General features: G+C 41.7%; 1 protein-coding gene across 2 annotated transcripts in view; it reads left to right on the forward strand.

Moving 5' to 3' along the window:
- KLHL29 (kelch like family member 29) overlaps positions 1-20,596 on the forward strand; it is a 424,682-nt gene that overhangs the window by 360,720 nt on the left and 43,366 nt on the right. For both annotated transcript variants that reach the window (XM_083495560.1, XM_083495561.1), the window contains exon 9: positions 18,648-18,846. In XM_083495560.1, the coding sequence (XP_083351686.1) occupies positions 18,648-18,846 (199 nt within the window). The remainder of the gene's footprint in view (positions 1-18,647; positions 18,847-20,596) is intronic.

A 20,596-nucleotide genomic window follows, 5' to 3' on the forward strand; every position in this document is an offset into this window, starting at 1 on the left:
ACGACCTTGACAGATTAGAGAACTGGGCCAAAACAAACAAGATGAACTTTAACAGGGAGAAATGTAAAGTATTGCACTTGGGCAAAAAAAATGAGAGGCACAAATACAAGATGGGTGACACCTGGCTTGAGAGCAGTACATGTGAAAAGGATCTAGGAGTCTTGGTTGACCACAAACTTGACATGAGCCAGCAGTGTGACACGGCAGCTAAAAAAGCCAATGCAATTCTGGGCTGCATCAATAGGAGTATAGCATCTAGATCAAGGGAAGTAATAGTGCCACTGTATTCTGCTCTGGTCAGACCTCACCTGGAGTACTGTGTCCAGTTCTGGGCACCACAGTTCAAGAAGGACACTGACAAACTGGAACGTGTCCAGAGGAGGGCAACCAAAATGGTCAAAGGCCTGGAAACGATGCCTTATGAGGAACGCTTAAGGGAGCTGGGCATGTTTAGCCTGGAGAAGAGGAGGCTAAGGGGTGATATGATAGCCATGTTCAAATATATAAAAGGATGTCACATAGAGGAGGGAGAAAGGTTGTTTTCTGCTGCTCCAGAGAAGCGGACACGGAGCAATGGATCCAAACTACAAGAAAGAAGATTCCACCTAAACATTAGGAAGAACTTCCTGGCGGTAAGAGCTGTTTGACAGTGGAATTTGCTGCCAAGGAGTGTGGTGGAGTCTCCTACTTTGGAGGTCTTTAAGCAGAGGCTTGACAACCATATGTCAGGAGTGCTCTGATGGTGTTTCCTGCTTGGCAGGGGGTTGCACTCGATGGCCCTTGTGGTCTCTTCCAACTCTATGATTCTATGATATGAATAGACATATAAATATAATTGTCAATTGTAATCCATGCACTCAGTCTTTAAAAAGGCAGTGAGATCTTCAAACCACTGGCTGATACATGGTGGCTGTTTGACCTCCCAACCTTGCCGTATATGTCTCGTAGCCACCATAACGGTTCACAGAAAACCCACTTTTGTTGTTGATCTGTTAGTCCTGACACCACAGGAATAGGATTTCAGAGTGTTTGAACATCTGCAAATATCAATGATTTCTCCAAGATAAAAAAGAAACTGCAAAACATGCCTGCATCATATGTCTTGAAGAGGCACTTTCAGTGCTATACTTCCAACATCTATCTGAACTTACCCATCTCTTCCTCTAGAGACACTGTGGTGTCTGCTCCATTCATCTCTGAGATCCTGAACATCCACTTTAATTTCAATACACAATTATGAACAGCTATTACAGTTTTAGGTTTCTCTGCATTTAGTTTGGTATTTTGAGAATGTGTCGTGGGCACCGATCAGAATATGTGACATGTGAGTGGCGGCAGTTCTACAAGTTTCCAGATCTTTATCCATCCAGCTTAAAGATGCCATGGGATGAGCGCTGATACCTTTTTCATGCAAAATGAATGTTGTTGTTAAATAATGTTGTATGCCACCCTTCATCCAAAGGTCTCAGGACGGTTCACAGCATAAAAATACAAAATAAAAAGGCACAATACTTAATAAAAACAAGAATAAAACAAGGCAGATCAATACCCACCCACCCTGTACCACTGAGCCATATATTTCCCATTTCACAACACCATTGGATATTTATTTTAATGAGTGATTAATTGCCGTTATTTATATTCTATCTTTCAGAATATAAATCCTTCTGGGGGGAACTTAAAAGTAACACATTAAATTACATTTTTTAAAAAACACAATAGTAACATATTTAAAAGCCATCATGATCATTCCCACAGTAGAACAACCCTACACCGTGCGGGTCAATATGGTGCAGGCTCTGAGGTGGTCTGCGCCTGCCTGCCCCTCTCCCTTTCTCCTGGAATAACAGTGAAACCTGTCTATGACTCTTGTTGCACCTTGTTCTTTTTTTGAGACTTGCATTCCACACAGTGGCGTAGCGTGGGGGGTGCAGGGGGGGCGGCCGCACCGGGCACAACATCTGGGGGTTAGGGTTAGGGGGCGCAAATCCACGGGTTAGGGGGCGCAAATTACTTGCCTTGCCCCGGGTGCTGACAACCCACGCTACGCCACTGATTCCATGGATGTGATATTGGAAGAGGTCCTTACTGAATTTAATCAGCCATTGATGGTTTTCTCATGATCGATAACAGCAAGAATTCCTATAGGGGGGGGATTATTTTTTGCATAGGTAAAGGTAAAGGAACCCCTGACCGTTAAGTCCAGCATGGACGACTCTGGGGTTGCGGCGCTCATCTCGCTTTACTGGCTGAGGGAGCCAGTGTACAGCTTCCGGGTCATGTGGCTAGCATGACTACGCCGCTTCTGGCGAACCAGAGCAGCGCTTGGAAATGCCGTTTACCTTCCTGCTTGAGTGGTACTTGCACTTGGTACTTGCACTTGCACTTATCTACTTGCACTTTGACGTGCTTTCGAACTGCTAGGTTGGCAGGAGCAGGGACTGAGCAACGGGAGCTCACCCCGTCACTGGGATTCAAACTGCCAACCTTCTGATCAGCAAGTCCTAGGCTTGCATAGGGTTGAGCAAACTGAGGCTGAGAGTCATTGTGCAAACGGTGTTGTTTTTTTCAAGGCTGCCGATACCCTCCTGCTTCCTGCTGTGGTGATTTCATACATTTAAGTGTTAAGAGGTGGCTTTCATTCCCCCCCCCCCACTGTCGCTTTCCCCACTCTTCCTTTCATGCTGCCCTGACAGTTTTTCGGCAATGCTTTTCATTCTCCACCTCTTCTTCTTGAAGTGCTTTTTCAGTTTATGATGGCATCTTTATTTGTTTTGCCCTTGCATCTGGTTTCATGAATTGCCTTTTTTACTTTTTTTGTGGAGCACAAAATTTTGTGTATGTGTGTATGTATCTATTTCTCCAGAAAGAAGTGTTTTTGCAGTTAAATTACTGTTTAAATACGGGTAGCTGGTTGCTTTCATGTGCCACAGATAGATCAGCTTTCAAGGGTGACTGCTCTAACTCCCTCCTCCCGCAACCTCCCGGTATCCTGCTGGTTTGTAATAGGCTTCCTAGTCACACAGATGCTTATTTTCTAAACATAGAAGCTGTTCCTTTTCAGAATGCTTCCATGAAAAAGTCTTCCTTTAAAATTTCATAATGGCATCTTTTGGTTCAGGAACTCAGGAAGAGATTTTTTCTCTGTGTGTGTTTGTATAAAGTCAAGCTCAACATCCTTGAACATGTGTGCTAAAAAGAATTATGTGGGTATATGAATTACATTTCCTTGTGAACAGAAAATACAGTTCAAAGACTAGCACTGATACTTGTGGAGCAACTCTGTGCTCCTTTAGAATTCTGAATTCAGTACAGTTGTACCTTGGTTTTCGAACAGCTTAGTTCTTGATCGTTTTAGCTTTCGAATGCTGCAAACCTGGAAGGGACTGTTCCAGCTTGCGAACTATTTTTTGAAGCCAAACATACCATGGGGCTTCTGTGACTTCCGATTGGCTGCAGGAGCTTCCTGCAGCCAATCAGAAGCCACGCTTTGGTTTCCGAATATTTTGGAAGTCGAATCAACTTCCAGAACGGATTCCATTCGACTTCCAAGGTACAACTGTACTTTTCAGAGGCAGTGCAGTGCCTTGCAGAATAGCACTCACCTTTTCTATCCATGCCATAAGAAATGCTTGAGCATTTGTTCTACTGCATTTATAAGTGTATTCATTGTAAAACCCTATCAGAGTAGACCAATTGAAATTCATTGACATGGCTAAGTTGGGGCCATTAAGTCTTCTGTGTCTACTCTGAGTAAAACTTAGTTGTATACAACCCATAAGTTTTATTCAGTGCATAGCCAGGGTTATTTATTGTGGTTTCTTTGACACACCTTTTAAACTTACGTAAGTACAGGTTATTACAGTTTTGTTTTTTTGCATGGGATTTCCGCCAAAAAGACATAAAGCCATTTCTTCTTCTGTATAATGAATCCAATTTCAGCAAGAAACAACCCACATGATCAGGCCTCACAACAGCTTGCAAGTCAGTTTACAAAGCCCTTGTAACCTTGCATGATGTGGAAGGTAGAGTTTTAGGGCAAGTTCCTATTTGAGATTAAAGCTGTAGGAAATGCTGGAGTGTGGTTAGTGTTTCTACCTGCCTCAAGCACGAACACAAGCCACCCCTGCTGTCTTATATGTTGATTCATGCAAACTATTATTGTGATCTTGAGTAGGAAGCCACGATTTCTGTTTGGGCCACTTACCAATCTGCTGTGAAGTAGCATTGGTGCACTTGTTAGTGCAGCCATGTTTTAAACCTGCTTTGAATTTGCTGCCAAGGAGTGTGGTGGAGTCTCCTTCTTTGGAGGTCTTTAAGCAGAGGCTTGACAACCATATGTCAGGAGTGTTCTGATGGTGTTTCCTGCTTGGCAGGGGGTTGGACTCGATGGCCCTTGTGGTCTCTTCCAACTCTATGATTCTAAATCATGCCATGCAGCAGCTTGCTCTTTGCATACAGCAAATTACTATACTGATTGGTAATCTTCTTTGGCCTTTTGCAGTAGTGTGTGTGTGTTGAGGAAAGGCGGGAATCGCCCGATGGTTGTACACTAGTGGCTTTCAGACTGTGTTGCAGTGGACCCAAGGGATTCCTCAGATGAGTAAAGAAGTTACGGCCAGCAAGCTTTCCTGAGGGGTGGCTTGTCAGCCATTGCCAATCTTCCCCTGTAGCCTGTGTGAATCCACAGAAAGGTTTTGGGTGTGTTCTGTTACACTCTCAGCATACATGGTGTACATGTCTGGCCAATGCTCTGCATGCCCCAGAACCCTCTGCAAAATATTGGGGTTGGATGTGGCAGGGGTATAGAGGATTCTCAACCAAGGCCTTGGCATCCAAAGGGTTTGCTGCAAGTAGAAATATCCATGAATGGCACAGCCAGAATCTGCATAGCAGCTACATATTGGCTTGTTCTGACCCATGTGGGTTCCATGTGTGATGCCAGTACCTTGAGGCAAGGGAAGTCTCCAAGCGACTGCCATCATCCCTGAGCACTGGCCATGCTGGTGGAAACTGGAGTCCAGCTACATCTGGCTTCCTGCTGCCGTAAGGTGTCCAGAGGATCCTATTTACATGAGTTGTGTTGGACTGTTTTAAGAGAGACCTAATCTATTATATAGCACAGCAGCTGGGTGTTGCTTGGAAGGGAGATTGCTGCTTTCTTTCAAAGGTCATCAATCTGCTTGTAGAAGAATAAATAAGAACTCAATATTTATTAAGCTAATGCTTTGTAAATAACTATATCCCAGTGCTTTGGAACTGAATACCAACTGCACGTAGTAACATTTCTGGAGTTACCTAAGCACCCCTGATTGTTCAATTTTCTTTTTGCAGGCAACAAAAAATCAGAGGAAGCAACTACCTCTTAAATGCTTTGTTGCCAGGCTAGCTAGGCAGCGCCATGTGGTAGGAAGAGCAGACTGTTGCCTGGATGTCATTCCTTTTATTATTTGGCAAGCAATGGAAAGCCTGTAGCTAACTGGAACTTCTAGAAGGACTGTGTTTGGTGTTTTTCTACTGTTCACCATTTTAAATGGCAAGTGTTTATAACTGAGAGATAGCTCCCCCCCGGTAAGCTCATGGATGTGGTGAGAAGACTGGGTGGCAATATTTATGGCGTCGTGTCAAGGGATATTGCAATTTGCAAAGCACTGTGGGTTAATTGTGTAGAACGGGGTGGGGAATCAGTGGTCCTCTGGGTGTTGGGTGTACAAATCTCATCAGCCCCAGCCAGCATGGCTAGTGATCAGGGATGATGGTAGTTGTAATCCACACCATCTCAAGGGTATCAATCACCCCAATGTAGAATGTAATACGTGGTACAACTTTGCATCAGATTATACTAGGAGTATTATACTAGGAGTTGAGACGCGGGTGGCGCTGTGGGTTAAACCACAGAGCCTAGGACTTGCCGATCAGAAGGCCGGCGGTTCGAATCCCCACGACAGGGTGAGCGCCCGTTGCTCAGTCCCTGCTCCTGCCAACCTAGCAGTTCGAAAGCACGTCAAAGTGCAAGTTGATAAATAGGTACCACTCCGGCGGGAAGGTAAACGGCGTTTCCATGAGCTGCTATGGTTCGCCAGAAGCGGCTTAGTCATGCTGGCCACATGACCCGGAAGCTGTATGCCAATAAAGCGAGATGAGCGCCACAACCCCAGAGTCACTCACGACTGGACCTAATGGTCAGGGGTCCCTTTACCTTTACTATACTAGGAGTAGCCAATGTGGTCTTCAAATGTTGCTGAACTCCAGTTCCCATAATCCCTGACTATGCTTACCAGGTGGGAAACTGCAAAAGAACGGGTCTTTTCAGTGGCAGCACCCCAGCTATAGAATGCCTTCCCCGAGAGAGACTTGCCTGTCTTATTGTCATTTTGATGCCAAGTGAAGAGCATTTTAAAATTTCCTCTATTTTTATTTCATCAGTTTCTATTTCCTATTCCTATCTGGGCTTTGTTTTCCTTCTGTCATTTTATTTATGTACGTGTTTTTTTTGTCAGATTCTCTACTTGTTGTAAGCCACCTAGAGAACAGGGTTATAAATAAATGCAATATGGTCATTTTGAAATTTCCCACTTGGGTTTGAACTATGTGCACACTCACGTTTGGCTTTTGAAAAGCCCCACGGGAAGGCAAAATGCTCAGTTATAAAATGGAATTGTTTGGCAATAAAACATATTAATGAACTTCCTATGATATCCTATACCTTCAAGAGGGCTCTGTATAAACAGTAGCATAATGGCATAGGAAAAACAAAAGTTTGCAAAGTAACTGGAGGTAATTTGCAGAACAGCAAAGTGATTGATTAAAGGATACGAGGAGCTCATTTGAAAAGAAGGATTACAAGAACTGAACATGCCTGGCTTGGCAACATGACAGATAAAAGTCCAAGAAAATCAAATTGCTTATGTCAGGGAGAGTAGGAGTACCACATGTTTGAAATTGAGGCAAAACTGATGTTGGAATGATACATAACAATCAGTTAAGAGCCCTCAAGTAGTCAGTTCATCGTACCTCTTTAGCTTGGTTGCTCACTTTGTTATGCTACAAGGCACTCCTTCATATCTGTTCCCCAACTCCCACTACTGCTGATTCTCAAGGCAGCTATCTTCCAGAAAACTTCCCTCTTTCCCCATTTTGTGCACAAAACATTGAACCACTTTCATGTGGGATAAGTTTATCAATGGCTGCAAGCCATAATTAGGGCTGGGCAATATAGTAATAATAATAATAATAATAATAATAATAATAATAATAATAATAATATAGTATATATTATATTATATATAATATAATATAATAATATAATTATATAATTATATAATTATATAATTATATAATATATAATAATAATACCCCACCCATTTGGATGGGTTTCCCCAGCCACTCTGGGCGGCTTTCAACAGAACATTAAAAACAGAATAAAACTTCCCTAAACAGGGCTGCCTTCATATGTCTTCTAAAAGTTGGATAGTTGTTTATCTCCTTGACATCTGATGGGAGGGCGCTCCACAGGGCGGGCGCCACTACCGAGAAGGCCCTCTGCCTGGTTCCCTGTAACCTCACTTCTCGCAGCGAGGGAACCACCAGAAGGCCCTCAGAGCTGGACCTCAGTGTCCAGGCTGAACGATGGGGGTGGAGTCGCTCCTTCAGGTATACTGGGCCGAGGCTTTTCAACATTGCGATATAGTTATACATTGCTGTGTTGAAAGGAAGGAGCATTGGCCCCAGCCCCGTGAGGCACAAGGGTGAAACTGTCATTGCTCGCTCTGCCACCAGCACCCAACACATGGAGAGACCAACAAGGCAAATCCAATTTGCCAACATCCATGATGTAAAAGAGAGAAGTTACAGGTAGGTAGCCGTGTTGGTCTGCTGTAGTCGAAACAAAATTAAAAAATTCCTTCCAGTAGCACCTTAAGTTTGTTTGTTATTGGTATGAGCTTTTGTGTGCATGCACACTTCTTCAGGTAAAAGAGAGAAGTTAACAGAGACACCAACAAACTAAAATCCAGCTTGATTTCTATGTTTTGTTTTGTTTTTTGCAGCCAGTGCATAGAGGGCCACTTGGTGTGTTATGAAGCTATTATTTTCACTCAAAAGAAACTCAACCATTTTTACTGGGGTGTCCCTGCTTGCTTGTGTGACCAAAGGTTTCAGAAAACAATCTCTTGGGTCTCTATATAAAGGAGCTAACAGTTAATGAATGATGTCTTCCACCTGAGGTTGACCACAAATACAAAGTCTGTCTGCGTATGGGGCTTGTTGTAGTGACCATCCAATGCTGTAATAGGCATCTCTTGGAAACACAGATCAATAAAGGCATTTTTTAAGGAAACTACCAAGAGTTTGGTCAGATAGCTAGCTCTAAAATGCTCTGTTCCCAAGAGCAGATACCAAGGAGGAAAACTGATGTTTCTAATTAGTTGCAGGTTTCTTTCTATCTAGAAGAGCCAGTCCCATAGTTACAACTTATTCAAGCTCAAAACAGACCTTAGTTCTAGAAAATAATAATAATAACCTAAAACATCTTGACAAGCTGCTTTCCAGTAAGCTCTTGAAAGAACATTTAAGTTTCTTCTATCTCTACTTCGTTGTCTCACTTTGATGACATCCAGGCAGTACAACAAATGTTTGTATATGTGGGGAGTGGGAGTAGGGTCTGGAATAACATCCCAAACCCTAATCACACCTGTGCAGTCTGTGCCTTCCATTTTCAAGATTGCAGTTATAAAGCTGGAGTGTATTCTTGTAACCTACTGTGCTGATATGATGTGCAGTGCATGGAGACTGGGTTTGGGAGGATGTTATCAGTAGACATGATCACATTTGCACATCTAGAGAAACAAATGTGTACAAAGACCATCTGAACAGGGATGAACTATCTAAAGTTTAAGGAATAGAGCTTTGTACTTGGTTTCACCTACCCACCTCCTTAGTGTTCAGGTTAATGAAAGCATGGATAAGTGTCTGTCCTCACAGGGCTGAAGGATGTTGCTATTTTTTGTATATCTGACATGTCCTTAACCAGGCTTTCTATTGTAAACAGCTGTAATTCTTGTCTAAATGTTCCCCAATCCTTAGCAGCGGCACTTAATAAATTAAGTAAGCAGGGAGCTTTTAAACTCTCTTCCTTTGTTTATGTTTCTTGTACTGCTTTCCTTTCTTCCTCTTCCGTTATCATTCCTTCAGTATCCTTCCACTCTGGGAGACATGTTTTTATTACGTCAGTTCACATGAGAAGAATTTGATGGTCTTTTGAAAGGACCAGATTGTCAGGCACTGCTTTTCTATAAATTCCTCCTCTGCAGCTGGGATGATGCTTAAGTGCTCTGACCATGTGGGTTGGGGTCACTCATATGTCTCTTCTTTGGCACCCCAACCTAGTGGAGTATCACACCCATTGTTGGGATCCAAATTAATCAGCCTGTATGGTTGACTCATTTTTATGCCAGCTACACTCATGGAAAAGCTACTTCCACGGATTATGGGAACATAAACTGTCTCCACGTTTGTCATATTTATGTAGCTCCTATAAGAATTGCTGTAATCATGATTTCATAAGTTGTTCTCAAGTTGTCAGGAACGAGCCAGCAGTAAATTGCACCATGCGAGTTGGAGTTAAAAAGAAAAGATGGGACTTCAGTCTAGGAGTCATTTCCTGATGCATACAATTCTCCTTCCCGTTGCCCCCCACCCAATCATCACCACCAACCACATACAGTGGTGCCCCGCAAGACAAATGCCTCGCAAGACGGAAAACTCGCTAGACGAAAGAGTTTTCAGTTTTGGAGGTGCTTCGCTAGACGAATTTCCTATGGGCTTGCTTCGCAAGACGACAATGTCTTGCGCGTTCCTACTGGTTGTTCCCCCCCCCCTTTTTCTAAGCCGCTAAGCCGCTTATCAGCTGATCCGATCAGCAGATAAGCCTCTAAAAGCCGCTAATAGCGCTAATCCGCTAATCCTTCAATGGGCTTGCTTCGCAAGACGAAAAAAACCGCTAGACGAAGAGAATCACAGAACAGATTCTTTTCGTCTTGCGAGGCACCACTGTACAGTTCTACATACAGGCAACATCTTTTCTCCAGTAATTTAGATGCACAACAGAAACGTTTGTGCTTTTCTCCTCCGATCATTACAGATCTGAGATGGGGGGGGGGGGAATGGATAATCTCAGACCTACTGAATATTCAGAAGACTTGTCTCCAGAAGCAGATGCGTAGAAATTGATAGGGATACTTTGTTGCTAGAAAATAATGTATTTTTCACATCCGCAATGGTAAATTTATTTCACAACCTGCATATTTTGCAAAAGTGTGTGTGTGTGGCACAGCTTTACAAAAAGTATAAAATAGACATGTCATGCTAAAAAAATCATATTTGATTTTTTTATAGAGGAATACAGTGGTAACTTACAAAAATTAGTTCCATATTTCCACCACCGCAACTACATATGGATATAATGGGTTGTATCCAACCAACTTGAAGAAGTCCCACTGAAATCAATAGACTTAAGCTAGCCAAATCCTCTGATGACTTAGTTAAATACAATTCAGTGTTTCTAAAGTTTCTCATGATGAATACAGAATTCATTTGCATATTTGTGACTTATAACTGGAAGCCAATTAATTCCACAGATAATTTGGGCAGGATTGCTGCCTTAATTGCTGAGTGTGGAACATCATCCAACAGAGAGAGGCTATTTAATCCCCTAAAATAAATCATCTTAAGTGTACCTGTTTTCTGGATTCTGGCCTATGTCTTTTGAGGGTTCTCTCCACTCTGAAAATAATTGTGAGAGTTAATTAACCCTAATTTTGAAAAGTGAGTACATGGCCACAGAGTAGATGCTGTGCTTGAAAATTAGACAATTTCATTTTGTTTTTAGTCATTTATTTTATTTTCCCAACTGCCCCCCAAACACGGGCTTCTATTTTATATTAATGAGAGAAATAGAAGCAAGGTTATCCTGTATGTTGCCATATCAACATATCCAAAACCTTGTTCCCAAGTCATTTTCTGTTGTTTGCGGGGGGTGAGGTGGGATATTTTCTTTTATTTACAACCTGGATTATCCCAGGGTAGGTTAATTGTCATTTTACACCTATACCCTCAAAGAGGCAGCAGTCTAAATATTTGGTTTGGTGGGTGCCTTCAGGAAAAAAAGGAGGGCAGGGTTTCTCTTAGCTAACCCCCCCCCCCCCGTGCTGTTATTCCCCTTCTCCCAGAACAACTTGCTCTCTCCATCACAAACATTCTACTTCTGCTCACCTGTTTCTTCAATTCTGAGATCGCAAATACACAACAAAAGAGAAAAAAATGGTGGGGTGGAAAGTTGTTTTAACCCTAACCACTTGCCCTTTGCTTTTTTGAGTCCTGCCAAGTAGTCTACTGTGGAGTTGTTTATATTTATTGTATATCTATTATATTTATTTTGTATTTTATGTCACCTGCTTATAGAACTTTGAGTAAACGGCAGGTAAGAATTCTAATCAGCACCATAATGCTTTAAAAAATGATAACGAAGAAGACAATTCTTGAACTACCTCCCTCCCCCCCACTTTTTAGTAAGGTGTGTTTGTTTCGTAAATAGCCTGCTGTGGAAGAAAGGAAGGTTCGGTCCAGTTGATGGAGTAGCCACAGGAAGTGGAGAAGGCAATAATGGCCTTCTCTTCAACCACTTTATGATTTCCCTTTCACCTACTCTAGACTCATTCCTTACCCAGTTCCATTCACAACACATAATGAATTTGGCCTATCTATTTTTTCACCCATTGTACCCTCACCCCAGCTAATCCAGACAAGTTCTTTTTTAAAAAAAATATAAGATGATTGCAACGTTGCCCTCATGCATTCCCCTGGGTGCTTGCAAAATTACCGTTGCCATTGTGTGGTGCCCTTCAGAAGACATTTAACCAACAGCAGGCCTGCCTAGCTTGTGATTCACTAAATTCAGCACTGCGGCAGCTACGCAGTGTGACCTGCCAGGTGCGTGACAAACGGCCGTCTTTACCTTTTCCGAGGTAGGCAGCAAAATCAAGATTTTTTTTTATCAGCTCAGTAGGTCAAAGCAGTGCAGGCCTGATACCTTATCTATGCAGATAGCTTTGGCCTAGCTCTCTGCTTCATCTTTTCAGAAGCAATAACGTTGTGCTTAATTTCAGGGTATGGAAATTAATTTGTGCATTGCGTGCTTAGAAGGAAAATAAGTTTCGGTCTTCCTTCTTTTTTTAAACCAACGATGCAGACCTTCCAAGCATCCCTATTTTCCAGGGACTTCTCCCGGATTTACAGAAGCTGCCCTGGTTTCTGATTTGACCCCAGAATGTCCCACTTTTGCCTAGGACATCTCTATTTTCATTGGAAAAACATTGGAGAGTATAGAGTTATGTGACCCCCGAGCCAATGAGATAAAGCCTTTAGAAGACAGTCCTGTATAGGGAAGTTTTTAATGTTTAAAAAGCTGCCCAGAGTGGCGGGGGCAGCCCAGTCAGATGGGTGCATTATTATTATGTCATGGGCTTTGAAGACACTCGAACTCAGGACGCAAGGGAGAAATGTGCTAGGAGGAAAGCATGCTTGGCAAACCCACACTGAAATCAGCTCCCGCCCGGAAATCAATGTCCCCACTGTGGCATAGCTGTCCCTTTTTTTAAAGGGAAATTCCCTTATTCCGAATAGGATTCCTCACAAGAAAAGGGAAAAGTTGACAGCTATGCACTGTGGAAGAACGTGTGGATCCAGAATTGGCCTCCACAGTCACTTACGGACTCATTGTTAAAACTGTGTTTATGGAAGACAATCTTACTCGGCTACAAGTAATTGCCAAATAAGTATTATTATTATTATTATTATTATTATTATTATTATTATTATTATTATTATTATTCATATAGGACATCCCTATTTTCATCAGAGAAAAGTTGGGAGGGGGGATGATGATGATGATATCCTCCACAGCGTAGTGAATGAACCCTTCTTTTTTGTATTAATGATAATAATGCAAAAATAAAATCCTTTCCCCATCAAGTTAGTACCAGAAATATAAATGAATGTGCTGCCATAGGCAGAGCCTGGAGAGCAGAATAGCAGGAAAGCAGCTCCTTCCATATAAATGCTGTATTTAGTCATCTGTGCTGCTACTAACAAGCCATCTTATAGCTTCATTTGAACAGGATGTGGCAGTTATGCCTAAGATTTATACGCACAACTCTTTTCAGTGATGTCTCCTTAAGCCCAGGTGAGGCAAACATGACTTGATGCCAGCTATTCATCTCATTGTGTTATATCGCTTCAAACTGTGATACCACCGAAGTTGGTGTGAGATAATCTCTCGATTTTGAGAAACCATTCTGGAGGCCAATAAATAGTAAATAAAGTTGAGGATGAGTGTATAAATAGAGAACAGATGTTTTACTTGGTCCTTCCCTAACACACAATCATATGGAAAGGTTTATTTGAAACAGGTGGCATCTATGGGCAGGGCTTACTGAGTTGGTGTTGAAATCAACAGCTGGCGCCAGAGCCAGGTATACCTAGGTGGCTTCATTTCTTCATGTCCTATTAATTTATCCATTTCAAACCAGGGAAGAAAGTCTTAGGGAAAGTTATCTAGATAATATACAGCTTCTGTTGAAAAGCTCTCTCTGTTCAGCAGTACAAACAGGGATTAGGGCCAGCATCTACATACAGTGCTACCTCAGTTTTCGAACGTCTCCGTTGACTAACATTTCGGAACGCGAACGACCTAAACCCGGAAGTAAATGCTTCCGTTTTCGAACGTGCCTCAGAAGTCAAATTTCCGAGGTGGCTTCCAGTTTGAGTTTTCCGTATTCAGTTTTCTGTATTGAGGCTTCCATATCGAGTTTTCAGTTTTCAAATGTTTTGGACGGACTTGAATTCCATAGGAATGGTCAGAGTAATCTTTTAAGTGTATAGTATTTTTGTTTTCTTTATCTCTATGATTATCCGTATCCCTAGCATAGTTTAATTTTTGTTAACTGCCTCCTTGTATAATGCCTAAACAACTGAACCAGTAGTCACGTAAAACATAAAAATGTAAATTTTTATGCAATTTAGCTTCTGCTTTTTTGACTGCTACTTAATGTTTGCTTAGTCCCGCAGCAGCAAAGGTCATTTTTGCATGGAATAATAGCAGCTGTAGAAAAGAAAAGAGAGAGGGAGATGATATTTAAGACAATAGGGAAACATTAGTTTGACCTTTCAGGGTATTAACTGCCAAAAGTGTCAAAAAGTTTAATAGCTTTCCAGTGTAATATTAAGCCATAGGAAATTTGAAGATGCAAAAAGTAAAGTAACCCCTGTATAAGGTGCAAGTTACCTTTATTACAATTGGAATTCCATAGAATTCAGATTACAATACAATAAAGTACAATATAAGAAATAAAAGAAGCAATAAAAATACAATGCAAATCAATATGAATCTCTTCAGTCACAAATCCACTGACACACAGTGGACCACAGTTTGGGAATCTCTGCATTAGGGAGTTGGATGGCTAGAAGAGTTGCACAAAAAAGGGACAAAAGTTGCCCAATCCAGCTGATGGTTAGATTGCATGCTATTTGGAAGACTATTTGTGCTCATATCTCCCAGTCAGTCATAGCACCTTGAGGTGGTCATGAGAAAACGCCCATGTCTCGGTTTTCTATTCCACTGCAAAAATGAGTATAGTATCCCATTGTAAACATAGCTCATTAGGCTTGTTGCCAAGAACAAAATCTACATTGAAGATACAATTTGGCACATGATTGTTGTTTTTGAAGTCATGCTGATTCAAGAATGCTTAACTGCTTACTGATCTGTAGCCTAAAGGAGCTATGAAATGCAAAGAAAAATAATCTTAGAATGATTTTAAAAAGGTATTTGATGTCATTAATTAGATTGCTTCTGCATTGGTTTACATGGAGCTCATTGAAACTTTACCTGCTAGTACTCATGAAATAGCATTTCTTCTTTGTTTCAAAGAACCCCAGCCAGATGGGCATTATTATTATTATTATTATTATTATTATTATTATTATTATTATTAATTGGTTTGATTCCTCGAAACAAGGCCCTATCTGAACTTTAGTATGAACTTTGAAGAAGCTGAAGCCTAATTTTTGTGTAGCCCACGACCTAATTGTTTGCAGGTCCCTAAACACCCAGTCTCAACCTGCATATAGATAACCAGTGAAATATAGAATTAAACATGTTGATTTCTTAAGTACATAAAAATGCATCCATAAGATGGAGGCTCTTTGGAATATTACAAAATCCTCTTTTGAAAATTGTATCACGGTTTCAGTTTGGTTGTTTTGATTTTCCCGTTCTTTTCTTTCCCTTTCTTTTCTCACTGAAAACTTTCAATAAAATATATTTTTAAAAAAAGAAGAAGACGAAGAGGGAAGTAAAGAAAAGCATGTTAAACTAAGCTCTCGTAGGAAAGAACAGAAGAGAGTGATGGTAAAGTTGTGGCAGATGGCAAGGAGGCTGAAATGCTAAACAGTGCTTACTCCAGGTTTCAGTAAGAATAATTATGCTAACAAGATATTTAATACATAGCTAACAAAACGTAGGTAGTAATAGTACTAGTAGTAGTAGTAGTATTTACCCACCCTTCATCCTAAGGTCCTGTGGCGGGTTACAATTAAAACACAATGCTAGAAACAATTTAATACAACAATCACAGAAATAAGATGGGTCCTTAAAGTACACATCTCAGCTGTTTTAAAACAGGTTATATGAGGACTAAAGGGAAACCCTAGCCAGTAATCTGTTTTAAAGGGCCAGCCCCACATAGAACACATCATAATTATTCAATCTGGAAGTTAGCAGATTATGAAGTCATTTTGGTCCAATAGGGTTCATAGCTGCCTAACCATCAAGAGCTGGTTCCTAGCCACTGAAGCCAGCTGAGCCCTAAAAAAGCAATCATAGGTCAGGAATGGAGAGAAATAAGCTATGGAATGCCTTCTTCGTATGAATGTATTTAAATCAGTAAAGCCAAATGAAATTTGTCCTCAACCTTATTGGTTAAAAGAGCTAGCCGAAAGGAGAAAACACACAATGCCACACATAATATATATATATATGAGAGAAGTCTTTGTCCTCTTTCAGGGGCAGTGAGATTATATATTCTAAAACACCTTTGTGTTTGTTTGTTTGTTTGTTTGTTTGTTTGTTTTTAAGAGATTGATCAATCACTGCTAGAAACTGCGCAGGAGCAAGGGAGATCAGAGTCATATGACATTAGCTTCAAACAAGTAACACTGAAACAGAACAACATGTTCTAATTATTGTTATTATTATCATTATTTTCGCAATGAGGCACAAGCTCACACAAAGGGAGAGAAACAGGATGAATTTTCCTCACTAATCTAATTAAACAAAGTTGGGTGAGCTCTTTTCTTGATTGCTTCAGCAGTTGTTGCCAGAGTTTATCCCAGGCAGTATGTGGCTATATTGTTTTAACACTGGAAGAAGAGACAGAGAACATCCTTTGTGGGCTTTCAGCAACAGTCATTGAAAGATGGCTTTGTTCCATTAGCCTGGAAGAGGTTGTAGTGAGACGATTTAAAGATGCTGTCTCTGGAGCCCTACAAATCAGGGAACTACGGGGTGCGCTCCTGCTGCTCGGTCCCAGCACCTGCCAACCTAGCAGTTTGAAAGCACCCCCGGGTGCAAGTAGATAACTAGCGGGAAGGTAAACGGCGTTTCCATGTGCTGTGCTGGCTCGCCAGATGCAACTTGTCACGCTGGCCACGTGACCCAGAAGTGTCTGTGGACAGCGCTGGCCCCCGGCCTCTTAAGTGAGATGGGCGCACAACCCTAGAGTCGGACACGACTGGCCCGTACAGGCAGGGGTATCTTTACCTTTACTGTGTACATTTAGGAAGTAACTCCATGCAGAATCGGGTCCTTATTTTGCTCCTTGTGCTGCAACATTTCCTGCTTCTGAAAAGGGATTTTAAAATCTGAATCCCAGCAGGTTTTTCCAGCTACAGTGGCAAGATGGCAGGTGAGACACTATTCTGTCCTATGGATCATTTTTGTGTTATTAGTTAGATAGGCAAATAATTAAATAAGTGGGTTTTCAGAGGTTTCAGTACTTGGGTGTTAGCTTGGTGCAAAACCTGAGAAGCAGCATTTTAAATCCCTTCTTATTTCCATCTCAGCCAGTTTGTTAAACAGGATTTATTTGGGTGTTGTTGTTTTTTAAAAAAGGTATCCAACTATCTTCTTTCTGTCTCACTGAGCCAATTATTACTTGTAGTAATATAGTTTGTAATCAGACCATTGGAGCTCTGGAAATGGAGAGGTTAATGTCCTATTGCGGGGAGGGAATTCAAATTATTTTTGGAATTACTTGATCAATGGTGGCGGCAGCTACTAACCACATATTTGCAGAACACTTCTTATGAATCCAATTTTTAAATCACTGTCTAGAAAACTGGAATTATGCATGTTTGGGGCATTAGGTGTGGTACTAATTTGCACTCCTCACAAATCTTTCAGCTTCTTCAACTCTCAGTCATTATCATCCTTTCTCCATTAAAGTCAACCTCTCTCTAAGGGTGAACAATTATCTAAGGAAGGAGTTATGAATTATACCGAATGTTCCCAGTTGCCTAAAGATCACAGGTGCTCGTTTGGCAGCTCTGGGGTCCTTAAAGAAATGTCTGTTTCCAGTGCATCAGGGCATTGTCCTAGCGACATCCTTGACTGTTCTTAATCATCTTTCCTCTTTTGTCCCAATCTGCTTTTTCTTCCTGTGCTCTGTCTGCCAGCACATTCACCAAATGCTGTGCGCATTTTGCTCTGAGGCAGTATGTGATATTTAGGAGAATGAACAGTTAGAAAAATAAATCATTCCATGAATTCTTCATTTTATAACGTGCAATTTTCTCTCTGTTGTGCTTTTGCTTTCTGTTAAGCCTTGGCTGGTGATGGATGTTTTCAGCCATTTAAATGTCCTTTGCACTATAAAGTTTATTTTATTTATGCAGAAAGATGGAGATATGCCATCTGCATTTGATTATTAGCTCCTGGAGTTTGACTTCTAGCGAAACCTGGAAGAACATATTTGTTTTGCCAGTGAACAAAAACCCATGCTTTATCAAAACCGATGTCATCATTCAACCATTCACCTTAGACTTTCTATAAACATAAACTTTTTTGACATTTAAAATGCCACTAGAATAGCTATTTGTTTGAAACCAAGCAGCCGGTCTTAAATTTCAAGGTTAACGGAGGAAACTGGAAAGATTACAGCAGGTCTCCTCTGTGTAAGGGGTATAAATTCAGCATAAATTCACCATCCGTTTTTAGTTTGAAATATATGTGTGCAGGAGTGTAGAACAAGAGCTGCTATCTTTTGAAGATTATTTTTCCACTGTGAGACCTAAAAAGGCTTTGATGGTAGTGAAGCAGAGAGGTAGAAAGATTCGTTGGGGGGGGGGGAGTGTTGTCTTCAACTGACTCCGAATTGCCTTTTGAGAAGAGGGAGCCACGGAAAATGCATTTTACAAAAGTTGAAGGTGGGGTCAGTTTGAATGTCACCTTGTCCCAAACAGGAGGGGGAAAGGCAGCGAAGAGTCCTTGACAACCCAGTTGTGTAAAGTAGTTGTTACATTTGCTTTTGCAGTATGCTCCTGAGTTGCTGGCAGTGGTCCGCCTACCCTTCATCCATCCCAGTTATCTGCTAAACGTTGTTGACAATGAGGAGTTGATAAAGTCTTCAGAGGCCTGCCGGGATCTAGTGAATGAAGCGAAGCGTTATCACATGCTGCCTCACGCCCGACAAGAGATGCAGACTCCAAGAACCCGACCCAGGTTATCAGCAGGTACAGCTCAGCTCGCTTCAGAGCTGAAACTCTGGGGCCTATCTTTCTCTCTTTTTCCCCCCTGCAGTTATTGATGGGACAGGGACAGGTCAGGCGGACTATTTACAGTCTGCATATGGTTGCCAGATTAAATTACTTCCTTTTCGCGCTCTCTCCGTGGCACTTCCAAGATACAGCCTGAGTTGCAGATTGTGAAATCAGGAACCCTGCAGTTCTACTTCAGGCTCTGACACTGATTCTCCCTGCGGCAGAGAGAGGGATCATTCATCACCACAAATCAGGTGCTAAGTCACCAGCAGTTGGCTTTCTTTCACAAATCGGCCATATTTTCAAAACAGCTCAGCGCCATTAGTTGGGGGGAGAGCTATGTTTGCTGCTTTGTCAGACACCAATTGTTGGTATTGATCCCCTTTCAAAGCCCCTGTATCATGGAAGATACTAAGTTTGTCTTAAACAAGACCATATATTCTTTACATACAGGTCCGGTGCCAGAGGTCATTCATGTCAGGCACTGGCTGAGGGATTCTCTTCAGCAGTTTGCAAACTGCTGGGCCCAGGTAGTGGTGAGCAGACACTGCTGTCTAACCACCTGCCTCCCCTTCCTGCCTCATTTGGGACCCTCTGAGGAAAAGCCAGTAGTACATTTCTTCTCAGAACCTGGCATTCCAGGTGTTGTGGCCAAGAGAATACTTGCACCACCACCTCTGATTGCTGTTGCAGTTAGGAAAGCTGTCTACAGTAATAGTGATTTTGTTATTCATATGCAGCCCATCTGACTGGGTTGCCTCAGCCACTTTGGGCGGCTTCCAACAAAATATTAAAAACACAATAGAACATCAACCATGAAAAACTTCCCTGAACAGGGGATGTCTTCTAGAAGTCTTCTAAAAGTCAAATAGTTGTTTATCTGACTTCTGATGGGAGGCCCTCTGCCTGATTCCCTGTAGCTTCACATATTGTAGTGAGGGAACCGCCAGAGGGCCCTCAGAGCTGGACCTCAGTGTCTGGGCTGGATGATGGAGGTGGAGAAAGGGCCGAGGCCATTCAAGGTCAACACTAAAGAATAGCTGCTTAAGAAGCTGTTGTGGCAAACTGTGGTTGCGATGCAAACGTTCTCCTAGCCACCTTGTCCAGCATACCTCATTCTGAAGAAGAGCACTCATTTGGCCCTTTCTCAGAGCCAAGGTGCTGGAGAAGTCACAAACAAACGGAAGGAGGTTTAACAAACTGAAGGCCATCGTCCTCTTTCCTATGCTCCTCCTGATGGAAACATGCAGATGGGGACAGATATACCCCCTGCTTTAAGTCGTTTGCATACTATCTTCTTTTGTATATTATTTACTACAAAGCTCGAAGACTAAGCTCTTTAGTGACGAAACGTCGGATTACCGGAACAACATCCAAGCACTGAACCACTGGTATATCACAATTGAACTCTTTATCTACTGCATTTGCGCTTGTTTAAGATAAAACCTATTTGGGAAAGAAACTACTTTTGCCATTTTTATGGACATTTAATGTTTATTTACAGATAGTTGCCTTGGTGATATTATATTGTGCCATTATCACATAGCAAAGGAGAAGAAAAAGAAAAAGAAAAAAGAGAAAGAAAGAAAGAAAGAAGATAGATAGATAGATAGATAGATAGATAGATAGATAGATAGCAGGAAGGAGTGGCATGAATGGGGGAGTGAGCAGGGGGAGAGGAGGGCAACAGTGGGGCCAGAGGAGGTCATGGACTATATATTAT

The sequence above is a fragment of the Podarcis liolepis genome (assembly GCF_965112155.1).
Source record: "Podarcis liolepis genome assembly, chromosome: 3".
Taxonomy (NCBI): Eukaryota; Metazoa; Chordata; class Lepidosauria; order Squamata; family Lacertidae; genus Podarcis; species Podarcis liolepis.